At 47.2% G+C, this 18,947-nt stretch overlaps 2 protein-coding genes across 5 annotated transcripts in view; one reads left to right on the plus strand and one right to left on the minus strand.

Annotated features, from left to right (window-relative positions):
* DCHS1 (dachsous cadherin-related 1) overlaps positions 1–10,375 on the minus strand; it is a 78,651-nt gene extending 68,276 nt beyond the window's left edge. The window contains exon 1 of one of the 2 annotated variants that reach the window (XM_417264.8): positions 10,195–10,375. The gene's annotated coding sequence lies outside the window, so the exon portion shown is untranslated. Of the gene's footprint in view, positions 1–9,874 lie in introns of both variants that reach the window. The other variant, XM_025146979.3, reaches the window with a different exon arrangement.
* LCMT2 (leucine carboxyl methyltransferase 2) overlaps positions 1–18,947 on the plus strand; it is a 49,160-nt gene that overhangs the window by 18,238 nt on the left and 11,975 nt on the right. The window contains exons 1-7 of one of the 3 annotated variants that reach the window (XM_046907103.1): positions 10,480–10,534; positions 10,764–10,888; positions 12,458–12,539; positions 12,871–13,051; positions 16,429–16,588; positions 17,561–17,750; positions 18,166–18,273. In XM_046907103.1, coding sequence (XP_046763059.1) covers positions 12,922–13,051; positions 16,429–16,588; positions 17,561–17,750; positions 18,166–18,273 — 588 coding nt within the window. In that variant the 5' untranslated portion in view covers positions 10,480–10,534; positions 10,764–10,888; positions 12,458–12,539; positions 12,871–12,921. Of the gene's footprint in view, positions 1–10,479; positions 10,535–10,763; positions 10,889–12,457; positions 12,540–12,870; positions 13,052–16,428; positions 16,589–17,560; positions 17,751–18,165; positions 18,274–18,947 lie in introns of those variants that run through there. The other 2 variants (XM_015280920.4, XM_046907085.1) reach the window with 2 other exon arrangements.

Genomic DNA, 18,947 nt, shown 5'->3' on the forward strand with positions numbered 1-18,947 from the left:
TTCTTCTTCTCTCCCTCCTTCACTCCCTCCCTTCACTGATCCTTTCTTCCCTCCCCTCCTCCCTCCCTTCCTTCCTTCTTCCCTCCCTTCCTTCCTTTCTTTTCTTTCCCAAAGTGTGTGTAAGTCAAGGAAAAGATAATTCAGAGAAGTTACATGTCATGTGTTTTAAAAGATATGAAACTAAGTCTCTGTGGTTTTATGATTTATGAATGCTAGTAACTATCCCAGTTTAATCTGAATCCTACTGTTCTGAAGATAAAACTCACTGTTACACACTAAATTAGACTGTAGATCATATAATTGCAAGAACCACGTGAATCACTAACAAATAAGGGTAATGAAATGGAAAAGTGGCACAGGAGGAATGAAAGAACATGGACAGCACATAAACAAAAACACTCCTCAAAAGCATTTGAAAAAGTGCCGATCAGACAATTTTCATACCAGAAACCCAAAGTGCTTGATTAACATGCTACACTGAAGGAAAAGTTGCAGTGAAAGGCATAAAAATTAAGACAAGAGCATTTTTCACATGCTTGCAACATTCCCTGCTACCTGGAGGAGCCAACGAGAAGAAGCATATTGCTGGACCTTATTCTTACTTAGAAGGAAAGGCTGGCTGGGGATATGAAGGTTGGGGGTAACTTGAGATGCAGCAATAATGAGATGATGGAGTTCAGAATCTTATGTGGAAGAAGCAAAGCAGTAAGTAGGACTGACCTCTTCAAAGACATACTTGGAGGTATCCCATGGGCTAGAGCGTTGGAAAGCAAGGAGGCCTGGGAGAGCTGGTCAGCACTTAAACACCACATCTTCCAAGCTCAAGATTGGTGCACAGCTAAGAGTAAAGAACTGGGGAAAGTTGGCAGAAGGCCCACATGGATGAGCAAGGAGCTCATGGATAAGGCGAGAAGAAAGTATGAAATGTGGAAAAAGGGTCTGTCTGCTTAGGAATACAGGAATGTTGTTAGGGCCTGTAGGGATGCAATGAGGAAGGCCAAGGCCCACATGGAATTAAATTTGGCAAAGGAAGTCAAGGATAACAAGCAAGTTGCAGTAAAAGGAAGACTAAGGAAAATGTGAGTCCACTATTGAATGAGGCAGACGCCCTGGCAACAAGGGACGCTGGCAAGGTGAAGATACAGAATGCCTTCTTTGCTTCTAACTTTACTAATCAGACTGCTCTCTCAGGAATCTCAGACCCTGCAGATAAGAGAGAGTCTGGGGAATGGAAGACTTTCCCTTGGTTGAGGAGGATATGATTAGAGAGTGTCTAGCCAAAATCGACTCACACAAATCCATGCATCCCCTGATGGGATGCACCCACGTGTGCTGAGGGAGCTGGCAGAAGTGACTGCTGAGCCACACTACTTTATCTTTCAGAGGTCTTAGAGAACAGGAGAGATGCCTGAAGACTGGAGGATAGTCAATGTCACACCAGTCTTCAAAAAAGGCAAGAAGGAGGATCTGGGAAACCACAGGCCAGTCAGCCTCACTTCTGTCCCTGGAAAGCTTGTTCTGGATGCTGTCTACAAGCAATTGGAAGAGAAGGACAGATGAAGGGAGAGCAGTGGATGTTGTGTATTGACTTCAGCAAGGCATTTGACATAGTCTCCCACAACATCCTTGTTATGAAACTTAGAAAGCGTGGGATATATGAGTGGACAGTGAGGTGCATTGAGAACTGGCTGACTGGCAGAGCTCAGAGCATTGTGATCAGCAGTGCAGAGTCTGGCTGGAGTCCTGTAACTAACAGTGTTCCCTAGGGGTCGGTACTGGGTCTGGTCTTGTTCAACATCTTCATCAGTGACCTGGATGAAGGGACAGAGTCCACCCTCAGCATGTTTGCTGATGGTACAAAGCTGAGAGGAGTGGCTGACAGCCCAGAAGGCTGTGCTGCCATTCAACAAGACCTGGACAGACTGAAGAATACAGCAGAGAGGAACACGATGAGGTTTAACAAGAGCAAGTGTGGAGTCTTGTGCCTCTGGTTGTGTTGGAGGAACAACCACATGCATCGGTACAGGTTAGGGGATGACCTGCTGGAGAGAAACACTGAAGAGAAGGACCTGGGTATCCTGGTGAACAACAGCAGTGTGCCCTGCTGGCCAAGAAAGCCAATGGTATCTCAGGGTGCATTAAAAAGAGCATGGACAGTAGATCAAGGGAGGTGATCCTTCGCCTCTACTCTGCCCCAGTGAGGACACACCTGGAATACTGTGTCCAGTTGTGAGCTATCCAGTTCCAAAAAGACATGGATCATCTAGAGAGAGTCCAGTGGAAGGCCACAAAGATGATTAGAACCTGTAGCACCTCCTGCATGAGGAAAGGCTGGGAGATTTAGGACTCTTCAGCATGGAGAAGAGAAGGCTGAGAGGGGATCTCATAGCTGTTTATCTGAAGTGCAAGAATCAAGTTGATGGGGATGGACTCTTTTCAGTGGTGTGCAACAATAGAACAAGGGGCAACAGGCAGAAACTAGAACACAGGAAGTTCCACACTAACACACTGAAGAACGTCTTTGTTATGAGAGTGACAGAGCACCAGAACAGGTTGCCCAAAGATGTTGTGAAGTCCCCTTCTCTGGATATATTCAAGATCCATTTGGATACCTTCCTTTGTGGCCTACCTTAGGCAACCTGCTTTAGCAGGCAGAATGGACTCAATGATCTCTAGAAGTCCTCCCCTTCTTCAATTCAATGACTCTTTTATTAACAACAGTAGTCCAATCTACACATTAGTCCTTAGGATGGGTTAGGAGGACAAGACTAGAGTGCCATTCTTCATAGTATAATGTCACCTCGGTAGAATTGAGAGATGGAGAAAGGTGAGAAAAGTCTGTTGTGCTTCATCTTCCATTTCTAATTGGTGTTTTGTTCACTCTACTGCCCCAAGCCTGAGAAAGGGAGTCATTTCCTCCTGAGAGCAGGTCTGTTCTGGATCTTACTAAGAACTGGTCTCATCCTCCAACAAAGACTCCTTTCCCTTGGAATGAGAACATTCCTGCATCCTTCCTCTGGACTGGGACTGCACTGTTCATTGACTCCTGCAATTGTACAGCAGCCTGGCTTCTCTGAAATGAGAGATAATTAAAACCTTCCCTGGTACTGCTTTCTCCACTCAGAATAGAAAGTGCCTCTCTCTCCATTACAAAAACCATTCCCAGCTCAGAACAAAGGCCAGAAGTTTCTGGTAAGTAGAGATCGCACCACAAGAAAGCAGGGCCCAGCACAATTTATATTGCTTCCTCCTTGCCATCTATGTGTGGGGCCCCAGTGTGATGACATCCTGGCTCAGATGCTATAAACAAGGCCATATTAATGCATCATAAACTCCTTGGAGGCTGGCTGGATGTCTGTATTAGGTTATGAGTTCCTGGAAGCAGAGATAATAACAAGGTGAATCTGAGAATGGAAAGTTGAAGAAACGGGGGTTAAGACACTGGAGAAATACTTTCCCTTTGCTAGTCCTGTTCATCTGAGCCTCTTACAAAGAAGTTGGTGAATGTGATTCTGGTTTTAGCATCCCGTGGATGAGGAGATGTAATCTGGGGAAAGCAGCACCATGTCTGATTGCAAATATGCCAATGTAATACTGCTGCTCCCTGAAACATCAGGCAACGTAAGAAATAGTCACCTGCGAGGGGAGCACAGAAGGCATAATGCATCAAGGGCTATGAGAAAATTTGCTTAGAGTACAAGTCCAGACTGGAATTCATTTTCTGAAAGCCCTTTTGTAGATTAATTCTGGATAACTTTACAACCATATTATCTCTCCTGTGCATGGAGAAAATCAGAAAAGCCAAAGCCCAGCTAGAACTGAACTTGGCCACTAAGGTAAAGGACAACAATAAATATTTCCATAAATACATCAACAGCAGGAGGAGGGCTGGGGAGAATCTCCATCCCTTGTTGGACACCGAGGACAAGACGGTGACGAAGGATCAGGATAAGGCTGAAGTACTTAATGCCTTCTTTGCCTCAGTCTTTAATAGTAAGGCTTGTTACTCCCTGGGAACACAGCCCCCTGTGCTGGTAGGTAAGGATGGGGAGCAGAATAGGCTCTGCATAATCCACAGTGAGATGGTTTTGGACCTGCTCTGAAAGCTGGATGCTCACAAGTCCATGGGGCTGCATGGATTGCACCCTGCAGTGCTGAGGGAGTCAGCAGATGATGTTGCCAAGCCACTCTCCATCATCCTTCAGCAGTCATGGCTAACCGGGGATGTCCTGGCTTGGATCAAGAATTTGTGTGGTGAGAAGCACTAGGGAAGTCATCCTGCCCTGTACTCAGCACTGGTGAGGCCTCACCTTGAGTACTGTGTTCAGTTTTGGGCACCTCAGTACAGAAAGGACACGGAGGTGCTGGAGCAGGTACAGAGAAGGGCAGCAAGGCTGGGGAAGGGCTTGGAGAATATGGCCTATGAGGAGACACTGAAGGAACTGGGGCTGTTTAGTCTGGGGAAAAGGAGGCTGAGGGGAGACCTTATTGCTCTATTCCAATACCTGAAAGGTGCTTACAGCAGGGCAGGGTTGGTCTCTTCTCACTGCTGACAGGTGACAGGACGAGGGGAAATGGCCTCAAGATGCACCAGGGGAGGTTTAGGTTGGATATCAGGAAACACTTCTTTACAGAAGGGATTGTTAAGCACTGGAATGGGCTGCTCAGGGGGGTGGTTGAGTCACCATCCCTGGGTGTGTTTAACAACCTCTGGATGTGGTGCCCAGGGACATAATTGAGCGGAGGGCTGTTAGAGTTAGGGTAGGATGGTTGGGTTGTGTTTGGACTCGATAATCTTTAAGGCCTTTTCCAACCTGAGTGATTCTATAATTCTATGATTAAAACTAGAGAGAATGTTTGCCTTTATTCTCTTATTATACCGGACACCTCAAACCAGAACTCCTTACTACTTACAATCATAGAATCATAGAATCACAAGGTTGGAAAGGACCTACAAGACCATCTAGTCCAACCGTCCTCCCGTCACCATTACTACCACAAGCTACTAAACCGTATCTTGTAGCACCTCATTCAGATGCCTCTTGAACACCACCAGGGACGGTGACTCCACCACCTCCCTGGGCAGCCATTCCAGTCAGAATGGGTTTAAGTGCTTATCCCAGTACACTGCCATTACGCCAGTAATCATTATACTAATGAAATACACATACGTAGCGCCAAGCCTTTTTTGTTTACAATACTGCCCTTTTTATATCCTCTTCAAAATAGATTTTAGTCTAACATATAATAAAACTGAGAACTCATAATTTATTGGTCACCCAATGTAATCAATAAATCCTTTAATTTCTGCTTTCCAGAACGCAGCCACTTGCCAGTAACCATGAACTGCTCTGTGGGACTCTCATAGAAACAACAGCCCTACTGGATAACAATGATCCATTGTTAATACAGCAACAGATTTTAAACCAACAGTTTATGAATTACTGCTCAGTGTTTATTCAGCTCTTCTTGCACTACTGCCAAATGCTTTGTAAAAATCCCTTATCTGTCTCTGAGGTGCCAAAATTCCTTTTTTTCACGCACTCTCTACCTTGAATATATAAAATTTGATCTTTTCACCACCCTACTGATGGAGAATTGAGACCCACATTTGAGGAGGAAACAATATAACAGTCAGATTTTTGAAGGTTACCGAAGAAACTATGAAACAGACCATACTTAATTATTGCATTTCGAGAGAAGCACAGGGCAGAGTCCTTCTATCTAGTGCACAGAGGGAGCTTGGAGATGCTTAAGTCTGTAGATCAAAGTGGTTAGAGGAACAGCATCCCCATGCATTGGGACCTTAAGGAGAGGCAGAAAGGTTACTTCTGAAACTTCCCTAATCGTAAGTTACAGAATCCAGTATTGCTCATTTGTCTTTGAACAACCCAACACTAGACAATAAATGAGTCTGAGTTGTTTAGAGAGAGAAAGCAAACTGAGAAGGCGTGATAAGGTCTTTGAATAACACCAACATAAGTGGAATGCAGCATAAAATGAGGTAATTGGTGTATCAGAGTATCATGGGTGCTTTGTCACAATCCATGTTTATTCATAAAATGTCAAGTGAATCGCTGAATGTAAGTGCAACGTATATGTTTGGTAATGTATTACTTGAAATGAGAAAAGCACCAGCTATTACAGGAAGTCTAATGGTGGGTAAGGAGATGAGGAGTGCTTCCCACCAAGAAGATGAAAGCCAGGGGGTCAGCATCACTTGATTTGAAGTAGAAAAGCACATTCCTGCCAAGGAGAAGACTTCATTAAAGGCATTTTTCAGACAGCTTAGGTATTTTTAAAGAAAGACATGACCATTGCTCTGCCTAAGATCCAGCTTTTGTCCTTCAACACAGAATTGACAATATAACTTCATGAAGTTGTAATCTATTAGCAAGGAGATTTTAAAAGACCACAGTACTGCAAGGAATAAAACAGGTAAGCAAATCGCATAATATAACATCGTACCTCCACTGGTATTATGAATAGACTTATGATCTTGCTCAGAAATGTACAGTGCTTGCATAGTCAATGACAATCATCACTCCCTCTCACAGTGTGCAACAACAACCCTTCCACCATTTTGCCTAGGGCTGATACTGCATTACGTGTCAAGAATTTCACAAAGCATGCAATTTTCATTGTATAAATATCAGTGTGCAGGTAATTCCCCATGATCCTTTGGTCCAAGATCTCTGCAAAACAAAAACAAAAGACAACAAAACCTCATCTCAGTATTGTTTGCCCTCTCATCTCTTCAGCCTGATCTTTGCACCCTCCTTGATTCATAAATCTAAATCCATCACAATGCTGCTGCAAATACTCTTTCTCCAGTTTGGTATGTTAGCTATATCCTCACCTTATCTCTACTGCACAGTTGCTATAAGGCAACAAAGCATACCACATCTTTTACCTTTTAAAATCCCTTACAACGGTTTTCTGTGCTTTTTAATTTTTGTTACAAACCATGGGGTAATTACCTATTTCTTCTATCATCAATGGAATCAATACTTTTTGGTGTCTTCTAAACTTCTTTCTGTCGTTTTTTTTGAAAAAAAGGAGACAAGACTCCACTGAGCACTGAAGAGACATTGGAACAGGTTGCCCAGAGAGGCTGCCTCCTTCTTGGAGGCATTCAAGGCCAGGCTGGATCACAGAATGGCCCAGGTTGGAAGGGACCTCAAGGATCATGGAGCTCCAACCCCCTCACCGCAGGCAGGGCCACCAACCTCCACATTTCAGACCAGCCCAGGCTGCCCAGGGCACCATCCAACCTGGCCTTCAACACCTCCAGGGATGGGGCTGTGAGCAACCTGGTCTTGTGGAAGGTATCCCTGCCTATAGCAGGGAGGCTGGAACTAAGTGATCTTAAAGGTCTCGTTCAACCCAAACCACTCTATGATTCCTTGACAGTGGATTATTTTGGATTACAGTATATTGGATTATTGTTTTTTCAGGTTCTTAGAAATGACTAGGAGTTGGTTCCTGTGATTGTAACTTGTTTTGTTAATCGCTGCCTTTGATGACATAGCTGTCTTCTGTGAAGTATTGAGGAGGTACACTCGGGAGTTGCATGTGTGTAGAGGACTTAGAGGTTATGTTGCTTATCTCTAAATTTTGCCATATTGGCCTTGGCTTGACAAGGCCTTGCCTTGTAACCGAGGCCTCTGTGGTATTACATCATAATAACAGGATCGAGAGCTGAGATTGATAGCATCTGTTCTCCAGGATTTTGCCACATTATCCTAGATTAGCAGATGAGTCCAGCCCTCCCCTCTTGCAGTATTTGCGAGCAACAAGACAAACAGGTAAATGAAAGAAACAGGCATCAATATCATTAACGTACAGCCCTACTGTTCCTTACAGTGCAGAACTGTCACCTTTATATCATTCCTAGAGCTTTTTCCCAGACGCTAGCTGATACAGAAACCATGATGCAGCTGATAAGCTGCAGCATGCACCCAAGTGATCAGAGCAGGAGGAAGGATGAGGGAAAATGCTTCACTGTTCAGCCCATGTAAAGGCCCCAACGTCTTTGGCCCACCTTGAATCGAAGCCAGACTGACACCGGATACAGTGCACCCTTCTGCGGGAGGACAGCAGCACTCATCTAAACGGCCCTCCCGGGGGTGCTGGTGTCCCGCACTGCCCATGCTGAGCAGCCCGGCTTCTCACTCTGGAGCGCTCCCTGTTTCTCATCGGGGTTCTCTGACGCCATCTCTGAGGTCAGGAAGCAATGGCCACGCCTTGCCTGCTCCTAAACAAAAGACTATAGATAGCTGTGGCAGCAAATGCTTCTCATTATGTACTCCTCTCTCCTCAGACCGCCTGCCCAGTTGGGGGTGGGAGCAGCATGGGGCCCTGAGATGCCTGTGCTGCTCTGCTGTGTGTTTTCTGTTATGTGGGGTGAGGAGTGCATTCCTCACAGGCTTTGAATGTCTGCAAGGCCCCAGAGGAATCCCCACAGGAGTGGGAGGAGAGATCAGGCAGAGTAAAGTTACCCATGCACATCGGGGTAAGGCATCCCTCTCCTGCACTGCCCGCAAAGATGTCCAAACCTGATGAAAGCACAAGTGCTGTGGCAGCACAGCCTCTGTGATGCATTTAAAAGCCTTACACTTCCCACCAACACAGCTTGTTTAGCTAGGCTTAGTCTGGCAAAACAGAGCAAGCAGCGATAAATCTGTCTGCTTGTGCTCTTAGAGTCAGTGCAAGACAGGTAAAGGAACTATTTCAGATTGAGACTGATTCTGAACCAAGAACAGATAGATATGAACTGGCTATTGTTACACGCAACAAGAATTCTGGAGACTGCCAGCTATTACAGCAATCAGGCTCCAGAACATCTTTTCAGAGTAAGAAGGACACAGGGGCAAAACTTCCAGAGCCTGATAAGGTTATGAGTGGTTACAGGATTTCATACCTATGGCAGCTTGAGTTTGGACGTGGAGGCCCAAGGACTGTACACCACATTCTTTTCCTGCATCACAGCAATCCACTATAGAGCATCTCTTCATAGAGCATGCATGCAGTGCCTTGTACCAAGGACGGGACACTGACCTCCCAGTCCCAATGCCTCCCTGCGTTATGTGTGCCTGATGCCTAGTTCATGTTTCAGTGTCTTCTAACAGAGCTTGCACAGAAGACTGTTATGGATATAGAAACACAGGACTGGAAAAAGCTTCCTGGGACAGCTGGATGCAGCGCTGAGTGGCCGCTCCCCAACTTGCTGCCAAGCATTTTTTTTCATCATCGTTCTCAGGATGCTTGCAGAATTGGGAACATTGCAGGACCTGAAGTATCAGCAGCATGGGGACGGCGCTCCCTGCGAGTCTTAACCGCAATGGAACCAAAACATCACCTCCAAACTGCAGAGATGGGACGATCAACAAAATAACCAATAGCTCGCGTAAAAGCACCTGGAGGGAAGGGAAGCCTTGATTTCTGGACCAAGTGCATACGTCCAGAACATAAACGGCAACATGGGAACTACTGAACTGTATCCTGCACTGTAACGACAGAAGCCAGGATGAGCTACTGCAAATCTGCTGGGCATGGCCTGAAAGGCAGCTCTGGGAAAGGAAATCCACGCGGCTGCTGATGAAATGCTATCAGAGGTAGCAGTAGTAGGTGAGCAGTGAGCTGCACGGGTCCCCGTCAGCAATGTGCATACTGGCCATTCTCAGTAGAAGTGACATTTTGTGATTCTAACTGACGTAATGCACAATATATTGACGTGTGGACCACGAGGTATGGAAAGACACTGAACACAGATGCAAGCACAGTTCTGGTGACACCCTCCTACGGTCAGGCCAGCACGGCTCTCCTACAACCCCCAGCGCAAACCCTACAGAGAAATAACAGGGACGTCCACCTTCTCTGCCGCAGGCACTCCCGTATCCCTCTGCTCGTCGCCAGTTCAGACCGCAGGCTGTGCGCGCTCACGAAGCGACGTCCCGGCACAGGCAGCTCCGGGGTCAGCTCCGCTCAGCACCGCGCGGAGTTCCGCGCCCTCCCGCAGCTCTGCGGCTCCGGTGGGGAACTGAGCACCGCGCGGAGCCCAGCGCCGCGCTACCACATCCCAGCACCCCCTGGGGACCTCCGCATCTCCGCAGTGCTCCACGCGGCGCCGGGCAGCTCCGCTCGGAGCACCGCGCTCCGCTGACAACGCTCCTCCCGCGTCCCTCCGCTTACCGCGCAGAGGCTGCCCGTTGCCATGGCCGCGCGCCTCCGGCCCTCCCTCGCTGCCGGGCTCAGGTACGGGAGCGCGCTCCCGGATCCGCCGAGCGCCGCGGCAGCAGCGAGGGGCAGCAGGACGGCCGCGCCCGCAGACGGGGACGCCGCGGGGCGGGGGGGCGCTCCGCGCCGATCTCCCGGAGGCGGTGCTGCGGGGCGGGCCGGGACGCGGCGGGCCAACGGGGCGCTCCGCCCGCAGCGCCGCGCGTCACTGCGTGAGACCGACGCGTCTCTGCGTGCGACGGCGTGGCCGGCATGGGCCCGGCGCGGCCGGACGGGCGGCGGAGCGCGGCCGTGAGTGAGCGCCGTCTGCAGCGCGGGGCGTCTCCGCTCGGAGGGGTCTGGTCGGGCTCTCGGGGCGGCGGGGAGAGGCCGGGCCGTGAAGGAGGCTCGGCCGCGCCGGGGGGAGCTGCGCTTCTCTCGGGGTCCCGGCGGCGTCCGGCCGGGGATGGGCCCGGGTTCCTTACGGCCTCGGTGGGGCGGCGCCCGGTCTGTTCGGCGGTGTCACCCGGTTGGTGTCCCGGCAGGTGCAGGGCACGGGCGGCAGCAGCGCCGTCAGCAAATGCTCGGCGGCGGAGCGGGGCTACGTGCAGGACCGGTTCGTGCGGCTCCTGGTGGGGCGGCCGCGGAGGCGAACCGCGCTCATTCACCGGTGAGGAACGCGCGGCGCCGCGCGGAGCGGTTCGGGGGGGCGGTGGTGGCAGCAGCGCCGGGTGGGTCGGTGCTGTCCGTGTGGCTGCGGCTCTGCTCTGCTCTGCTCTGCGTGTCTGCAGGGCGTGAGCACGAATGCTTTCAGTGTGTGCCCATGGCGAGGTTTGTTAATGTGAGGCTACTCGTTACGGAAATGACTGTGAATTGCCAGAGGAGCTTCATTTAGGTAAGATAAACAAACATCAGAAGCTTGCAGGCCTGTGAAGACAAACGTTGCTACTCACGTCTGACAGTGGATCCTGTGCTGTGGTGTCTGTTCATACGGCGTCGGTCTGCCAAACTCAGTTCGTGCTCAGAGTTACCCGTTGCAGCTGCTAACGCTGTGCTCTGAATTCTGGGGTTTCTGTTAAGACATTCTGTGAGGTATGGGGGTGGGGACAGAGAGCGTCTGCTGGAGGAGCTGATAGGAAGCGGTATGGCTGATGGGGACACTGCGAAACTGAGTGCAGGGGGGCACTGAGGAAGAGGAGGCAGCAGACCAGGGGGTGGTGGACGCTTCCCGGGAGTTTGGTCTCCTTGGTTTCCATCACACAGAAAAAAGAAATCCAACACAGAGAATGAAATTCCTGTCAGTTTTCACGGTTGCTCCCTGTTACTGCTCTTGCACACACAGCCATTTGTTTTGTTATACCCAGTAACTGCTGGTTTAGCACATTACCTTGTACATAAAGGACTTAATTTCACGTTGTCACACCATCTGATTTGGGGCAGGAAGTCAGATCACAGAATCACAGAACAGCCCGGGTTGGAAGGGACCTCAAGGATCATGAAGCTCCAACCCCCCCACCACACACAGGGCCACCAACCTCCACATTCAGTACCAGCCCAGACTGCCCAGGGCCCCATCCAACCTGGCCTTCAACACCTCCAAGATGAGAGATGGACAGGGCATCCACAGCCTCTCTGGGCAGCTGTTCCAGCACCTCACCACTCTCATAGCAAAGAACTTCCCCCTGACATCCAACCTCAATCTGCCCTCCTTCCACTTCAAACCATTTCCCCTTGTCCTGCTGTTATTTACCCTTGTAAAGAGTTGCCTCCCCTCCTGTTTGTAGGCTCCCTGTAGGTCCTGGAAGGCTGCACTGAGGTCACCCCGCAGCCTTCTCTTCTCCAGGCTGAACAAGCCCAGCTCCCTCAGCCTGCCTTTGTAGGGGAGGTGCTGCAGCCCTCTGGAGGGCTGAGATGTTGGCCACCTGCATTGCAGGGAAGCATTCTGACTGTCTAGACTCATCCTTTTTCATCCATTGAATATGTATGTTTGTAGACTGGTACAGTTAGGATGTTTACATGTTTTCTCTCAGTTATCTGTATCTTGGTGCTTAGATACTTAGTAAATACAGGGTCTAGATAGGACAAAATCATCAGACATCTCCAAGTGCAGGTATATAAATAGGATTATTGGGTGGAAGCTGAGAGAGAAAAGGGTTTGGGTTTTTTTTGGACTAGACAGTGTTGTTGTTGGAAAAATAGGGTTACTGGACAGCAATTCCAATTGAATTTCATTCTTCAGAGGTTATTATGTCCGTGCCCGTGCGGTGGATCACTGTGTTCAAGATTTCCTGCTGAAGACCCAAAGTCATCCTAGGACACAGGTACGTTTTCTTTGTCCAGCTGTGCTAACAGTTTCTGCTCTATTTGTATGTTTTTTTTAGCACCTTGGCAGTGTTAGCTTGTTAGTGCATCAATGGTGGTCTTTTCCAAGAGTAGTGCAGAGAATCTAATTGTCAGTCCTGGTTCTGCATTTGTCACTCTGACGGAAATATCTGGGAGGGGATAATATTTGCACAAGTTTTTTAACCTCTTTTTGGAGATTACCTGATTTTGTTACTCTGCAGATTGTGTGCTTGAACTTGAATGTTCTTCACAGGCAGATGCTCAGGATGCTGCTAGAGTATAACTTGTTTTCTGCCAATTTCTCTGCAGATCCTGTCTTTAGGTGCTGGCTTTGACTCCTTATACTTTCGTTTGAAAGACATGGATCTGCTACGTCACACTGTGATATATGAGGTGGATTTCCCAAATGTGGCATGCCAAAAAGCTACTCTGATCAAAAGAACGGAAGAGTTGTCAGCACTGGTGGAAGATAGTGGAGCAGAAGGATCAGGTATGGTATTTGTGGAACATGTTCTGGCTTCAGCCTTTAAAGACTGAGGTGTATTAGAGGAACTAGGAATTTGTACGTGAAGTACATGTTTATTTTCTGAAAAAATTTTGGAACCATTTGTAAGCACTGGGAGACAACAAGAAACATAACTGCCAGAAAGTTTTTGAGAAGCAGAGCATATCAAACAAAGCTCAGTTTCTTTTTGTGGCAACTTTTTAAGTATTGTGTCTAGCTTTGGACTTACCAGTACAAAGACAATGGCAAACTGCAGCATGCACTTTGATAGGTCGGGAGAATGAGAAAGGACTGAAGCACATAATGTAGGTGGTAAAGCTGAGAGAACTGGCTTTCCTTAACCTTAAGAGAAGGATGAGTGGTGGGGGATAGCCTTACTGCAGTTTTTAACTACCCAATGGAAAAGTATAGAGAAGTTGGAGTCAGAATCCTTTTGGAGACAGTAGAGCTTGACAGTACAAAGCCTAGAGCAACCTGTTACAGGTACCCTTTGAAGGCACCTTTCCACCTAAATGATTCTGTGATTTATGGTCTTTATGGGTAGGGGAGAAGCTATTATTCTTAGGCATCTTGACTGTAATGAAACATTAGTCACTGTGTTACTTCCTTTAAACCTCCAAGATGAGGAAAAAATGAGCCTTGTGAAACTACTGTAGAATATAAGCACAGCTGAAAGGCTAGTTTTGCCATCTAAGTACTACAAGATAGTTCATTTGCAAAATGGAGGGATGTAGGGTATGGAGTTTACTAGATGTTTCTCCTGCATCTGATCTCCTTCAGGGTTTACCTTAATGTTCTAGTTGATAGGCTGTGGAAGGTAGAAATGTCATAATGTAGTAGGAAACAGAGATAGTTGCTATGTGATAGATGGAATTAGGGTTTTGATGAAGTACAGGAGCATTTTGTAAAATGTGGGATGAAATACAATAGGGGCATATTCAAGCCACTACATTTTGACTGTAATCACAGAATCACAGAATTGTAGGGGTTGGAAGGGACCGCCAGAGCTCATTGAGTCCAATCCCATGCAAAGCAGGCTCCCTACAGCAGGCTGCACAGGTGGGCATCCAGGTGGGTCTGGAGTATCTCCAGGGAAGGAGAATCCACAGCCTCCCTGGGCAGCATGTTCCAGTGCTCCGTCACCTCACTGTGAACAAGTTCCTTCTTGTATTGGTGTGGAACTTCCTGTGCTCCAGTTTATGGCCAATTCCCCTTCTCCTGTCCCCACAGACTGCTGAAAAGAGGTTGGCCATGTCTCTTTGTGTCTCTCACATAAGATATTTATAAACATCAATAAGATCCCCTCTGAGTCCGCTTTTCCCCAGGCTGAACAGACACAGTTTGTTCAGCCTTACCTCATATGGGAGATGCTGCAGGCCCTTAATCATCTTCGTGGCCTTCTGCTGGACTCTCTCCAGGAGATCCCTGTCTGTTTTGTACCAGGGAGCCCAGACCTGGATGCAGTATTCCAGGTGAGGCCTGATCAGGGCACAGCAGAGGGGGAGGATCACCTCCCTCGCCCTGCTGGCCACACTCCTTTTCATGCGTCCCACCATCCCACCGGCCTTCTTGGCCACCAGGGCACACTGCTGGCTCATGGCCAACCTGTCACCCACCAGGACCCCCAGGTCCTTCTCTGCAGAGCTCCTCTCCAGCAGCTCACGTCCCGGCCTCTACTGATACTTGTGGTTATTCCTTCCCAGGTGCAAGACTCTACACTTGCTCTTGTTACACCTCATCTGCTTTGCTACTGCCTGCCTCTCCAGCCTGTCCAGCTCTTGCTGAACGGCAGCACAGCCTTCCAGTGGGCCAGCTGCTCCTCCCAGCTTTGTCTCAGCAGCGTACTTACTGAGGGTGGACACCATCCCCTTGTCAAGTTTGTTGGTGAAGACATTGAACAAGACCAGACTCAGTACCCGTGGGGAGCACTGCTAGTCATATTGTTAGTTTAAATACAGATGGAGAAAAGGTACAGAGTTAGGCAGAACACAACCTGTGGCCTCCCACGAGCAATTGAATGTGGCTTACTGACTAGCTCTTCCATAAGCTGGTTTGGTTTCCTCTTGAATCTATCGACATTTTTTAAATCTACGGCATCCTGTGGAAAAGAATTCTGTCCATACCAATACCCTTCCAAGTACTTGAAGTAAAAGGTAGGTGTCAAAGGAGATGGGAACATCCTGTTCTCTGTGTTGAGAAGAAGTGATGAGATAGGCAATTTTGGTGATAGAAGAAAATAACAGGAAACACCGGGATGGGCTACTGATGGAAGCCATTTAGTTTTTTGTTGATGGATGCCTTTGAGAAGTTTGTAGATCAAGAAATCTCAGGACAGGTATAGTTGTTGGATTTCTCTGGCATAGAGGCAACAGAGCAGCTAACATATAGAGTTACTTCACTACCTAGTTATTTACAATCTGATTTTGGCAGAAAAGAGTGAACCAGCTTATAATTGATGGTGGTCCTAAGAGGTATGTCTTTATAATGCTTGCACATCATAAGCAGAGACCTATTTCTGAGAACAGTGCTCTGTAATACTAGTCCTAGTGTTTGCAGAGAGTTCTCATGCCCCGGTTCAGAATCCAATGCCCTTTTACAGAAGTAAAATCTTCTTTTGAGATTAAAATACACAAAATACACAAACCCATCCCCCACCAAAATTTGATAATAGTTTTGTTGTAGTGTTTATGAGGGTGGATAGTGATAGGACAAGGGGGAATGGTTTTAAACTGAGACAGGGGAGGTTTAGGTTGGATATGAGGAGGAAGTTTTTCCCCCAGAGGGTGGTGACGCACTGAACAGGTTGCCCAAGGAGGCTGTGGATGCCCCATCCCTGGAGGCATTCAAGGCCAGGCTGGATGTGGCTCTGGGCAGCCTGGGCTGCTGGTTGGTGACCCTGCACACAGCAGGGGGTTGGAACTGGATAATCATTGTGGTCCTTTTCAACCCAGGCCATTCTGTGATTCTATGATTCAGTGAGAGGAAGTATTTTGTCAAAGCAATGGTATTTTCTTAGCTTGAATTGAAATGTCTGTAAATGAGAGCAGTGATATAAAAATGTTGTTAAAGTAAATGTGATAACGCTTTGTTTGAATAGTAAATATAACTGCTGGAAATCAGAAGTTGAAATTTGTACTAGGAATAATGGAATTTTGAGTTTATTGGGTCTTTTACTGATGCTTCTGAATGCTACCCTATTACGGTTCATTTAATTATGGGATTTTCTTGTTTATTTCACAGAAAAATTGAGTTGGGCATGGTCTTGTGAATGATTGCTGGCGGTACTCACCTTCCCGGCTTTCCCTTTTGGTCTCAGTATTGCATAGGCACTGTAGTGAGTTAGTATTGTTTTTGTTCCACAGGAGTCACTACTGCCTTTTCTGGAAAGGATTATAGATTATTGGGAGTGGATTTATCTGAGCTGCCAAAGCTGAGTATAGCTCTAGAAGAAGCAGGAATGGACAATGAAGTTCCCACCCTTTTCATAGCGGAGGTGGTGCTCACCTACATGGAAAACAGCAGGTCAGTTGAGCTATCCTTTGTTAGCTAGGTTGTAAAATGAGAAGCAGAGACTTCATTGTAAGTCATGGGAGACTTGCTGTCTTTAAAACTAAAGCCTCATGAATTCTGTGGAGGTTCCAAACAGCTCTTTACGTTGTAAATATGATGGAGTAGTTGATTCCCACAACATCAAAATAAGAGGTAGTGTGCATAGTTGGAACACAGGAGCTTCTCTCTGAACATCTGAAAACACTTCTTTACTGTGTGAGTGATGGAGCACTGTCACAGCTTGCCCAGCCAGGCTGTGGAATCTCACTCCTTGGAGATCTTCAAAAGCTGTTTACGAGGGTGCTAATAGTGATAGGACAAGGGGGAATGGTCTTAAACTGAGACAGGGGAGGTTTAGGTTGGATATGAGAAGGAAATTTTTCCCCCAGAGGGTGGTGACGCACTGAACAGGTTGCCCAAGGAGGCTGTGGATGCCCCATCCCTGGAGGCATTCAAGGCCAGGCTGGATGTGGCTCTGGGCAGCCTGGTCTGGTGAGTGGCGACCCTGCACATAGCAGGGGGTTGGAACTGGATGAGCACTGTGGTCCTTTCCAACCCAGGCCATTCTGTTATTCTGTTTGGCCCTGGTCCTGGATAGGCAGCTCCGGGTGGTTCTGCTGGCACAGGAGGTTGGGCCAGATGACATCCTGAGGTTTCTTCAATCTCATCTATTCTGTGAACCTAAAAGGGAGGTTAAAAAAATAAAAAGAAGAAAAACTTTAAATATTGTGGGGGGTTTTTTGTTTGTTTGTTTTTTAAATTTTGGGGTCTTCTTATCCCTGACTCTCTCTATGGATGGAGGAGGCTTTCATGGACCCCCAGTACAGGTTTCTCTTTTGTATATTATCTGTCATGATGCTTTAATAGCATGCTTTATGTTGCATCTGTCCTACAATAGGTGGTCCCACAGTTATTTAATTGTTCTTACGTACATCTGCCCAACAGGTCAGATGCCTTGATTCAGTGGGCAGCAGAGCATTTCTCTCATGCATGCTTTCTGCTCTATGAGCAGATGCACCCAGAGGACCCCTTTGGACGTGTCATGCAGCAGCATTTTCGTCAGCTGAACTCTGCACTTCGCTCTTTGTCTCAATACCCTGACTGTGAAGCACAGCAGAAGCGGTTTTTTGAAAAAGTAAGTACCTGCAGCCCTAAGAGCCATGGGAAGCCTGGGACACCTGGAAAAGGGTGTGACTTTCAGTAATCTTAGGAGTCATCAACTGGGCCAGCTGGGTTGAAGCAGAAAGGGCCAAGGCAGAGCTGCTGCCTGCTCTGGTAACATGAGTAATCATTTGAAGGTCCCTTGCCAACAACCGGCCTGTTTTCTGATATGGGATTAAGGCAATATATGGGTTCCTCTTAGGCTTTTAACATTAGATATTCCTTAGAGATTTTTAGGCAAGACATCTCATCAGAATTTGAACTTCTGCTGCCTTCCAGCTAGACAGTTTTAAAGACTCGTGCAGGTGCTTCTTTTAGGGTCATTGTTTTCTTGTGGGAAGTGAGTCTTTTCTTCCAGAAATAATAATTTTGAGGGATTTCTATTTTAGGGCTGGACTGAGTGCAGTGTCATGGATATGAATGAGTTTTTCACCTGTTGCATTCCAGAAGATGAGCAACGAAGAGTGCAGGCTCTGGAGCCTTTTGATGAATATGAGGTAATCCTTTTCAGCGTTGAAAGAAGACTCTTCTGTGTTAGAAAAGATTCTTGTTCCTTCCTCAGTGAGAGATATCTTAGGGAGACAATCTTAGCGTTGCAAAGTAGCTGGTGTTAAAAAGGATTCTGCTGACACTGGAAATCTGCAAGTGCTCAAGTTGCAATTCTTGCAATGAAAAGATCCATTGAGGATTTCTTGAGTACATACAAAGTCTGCCTGGTGTGAGATTCCTGACCTGCAAACGTCTGGGAGCATTTCTGGAGGGAGTATATGCTGCTCTTGCATTTCCCTGGGCTGTTAGTGTTTTTCTGCTAACTGCTAGCTATATTCAACAGATATTTTGTTCTGTTTTTTATGTAGCCATTCCTATCATAATGACTGAGTTTTAGCTATGACTGTATTCTGTGCCTTTTTTTATGTTAACTGCTAGCAAATTTGCAACTGTCAGAAATGCAGGAGAGAAAATAAAACAGGGACACTGAGTAACTTTGAGGTAAGTATTGTCTAAGATAATTACTGGACATTCCTGGTTCTACCTTGTGGTTCTCTGTTTATAATTCTAGAAATTTAATAGCATTAACACCATGCATTGTGAACAAAATTGTTAACTGAAATTCTGGCAGATTTGCACAGTGGTGTAGCAATGTTTGCAGCAATTTATTGTAGAGGAAGGA

The sequence above is a fragment of the Gallus gallus genome, chromosome 1 (genome assembly GCF_016699485.2).
Source record: "Gallus gallus isolate bGalGal1 chromosome 1, bGalGal1.mat.broiler.GRCg7b, whole genome shotgun sequence".
NCBI lineage: Eukaryota > Metazoa > Chordata > Aves > Galliformes > Phasianidae > Gallus > Gallus gallus.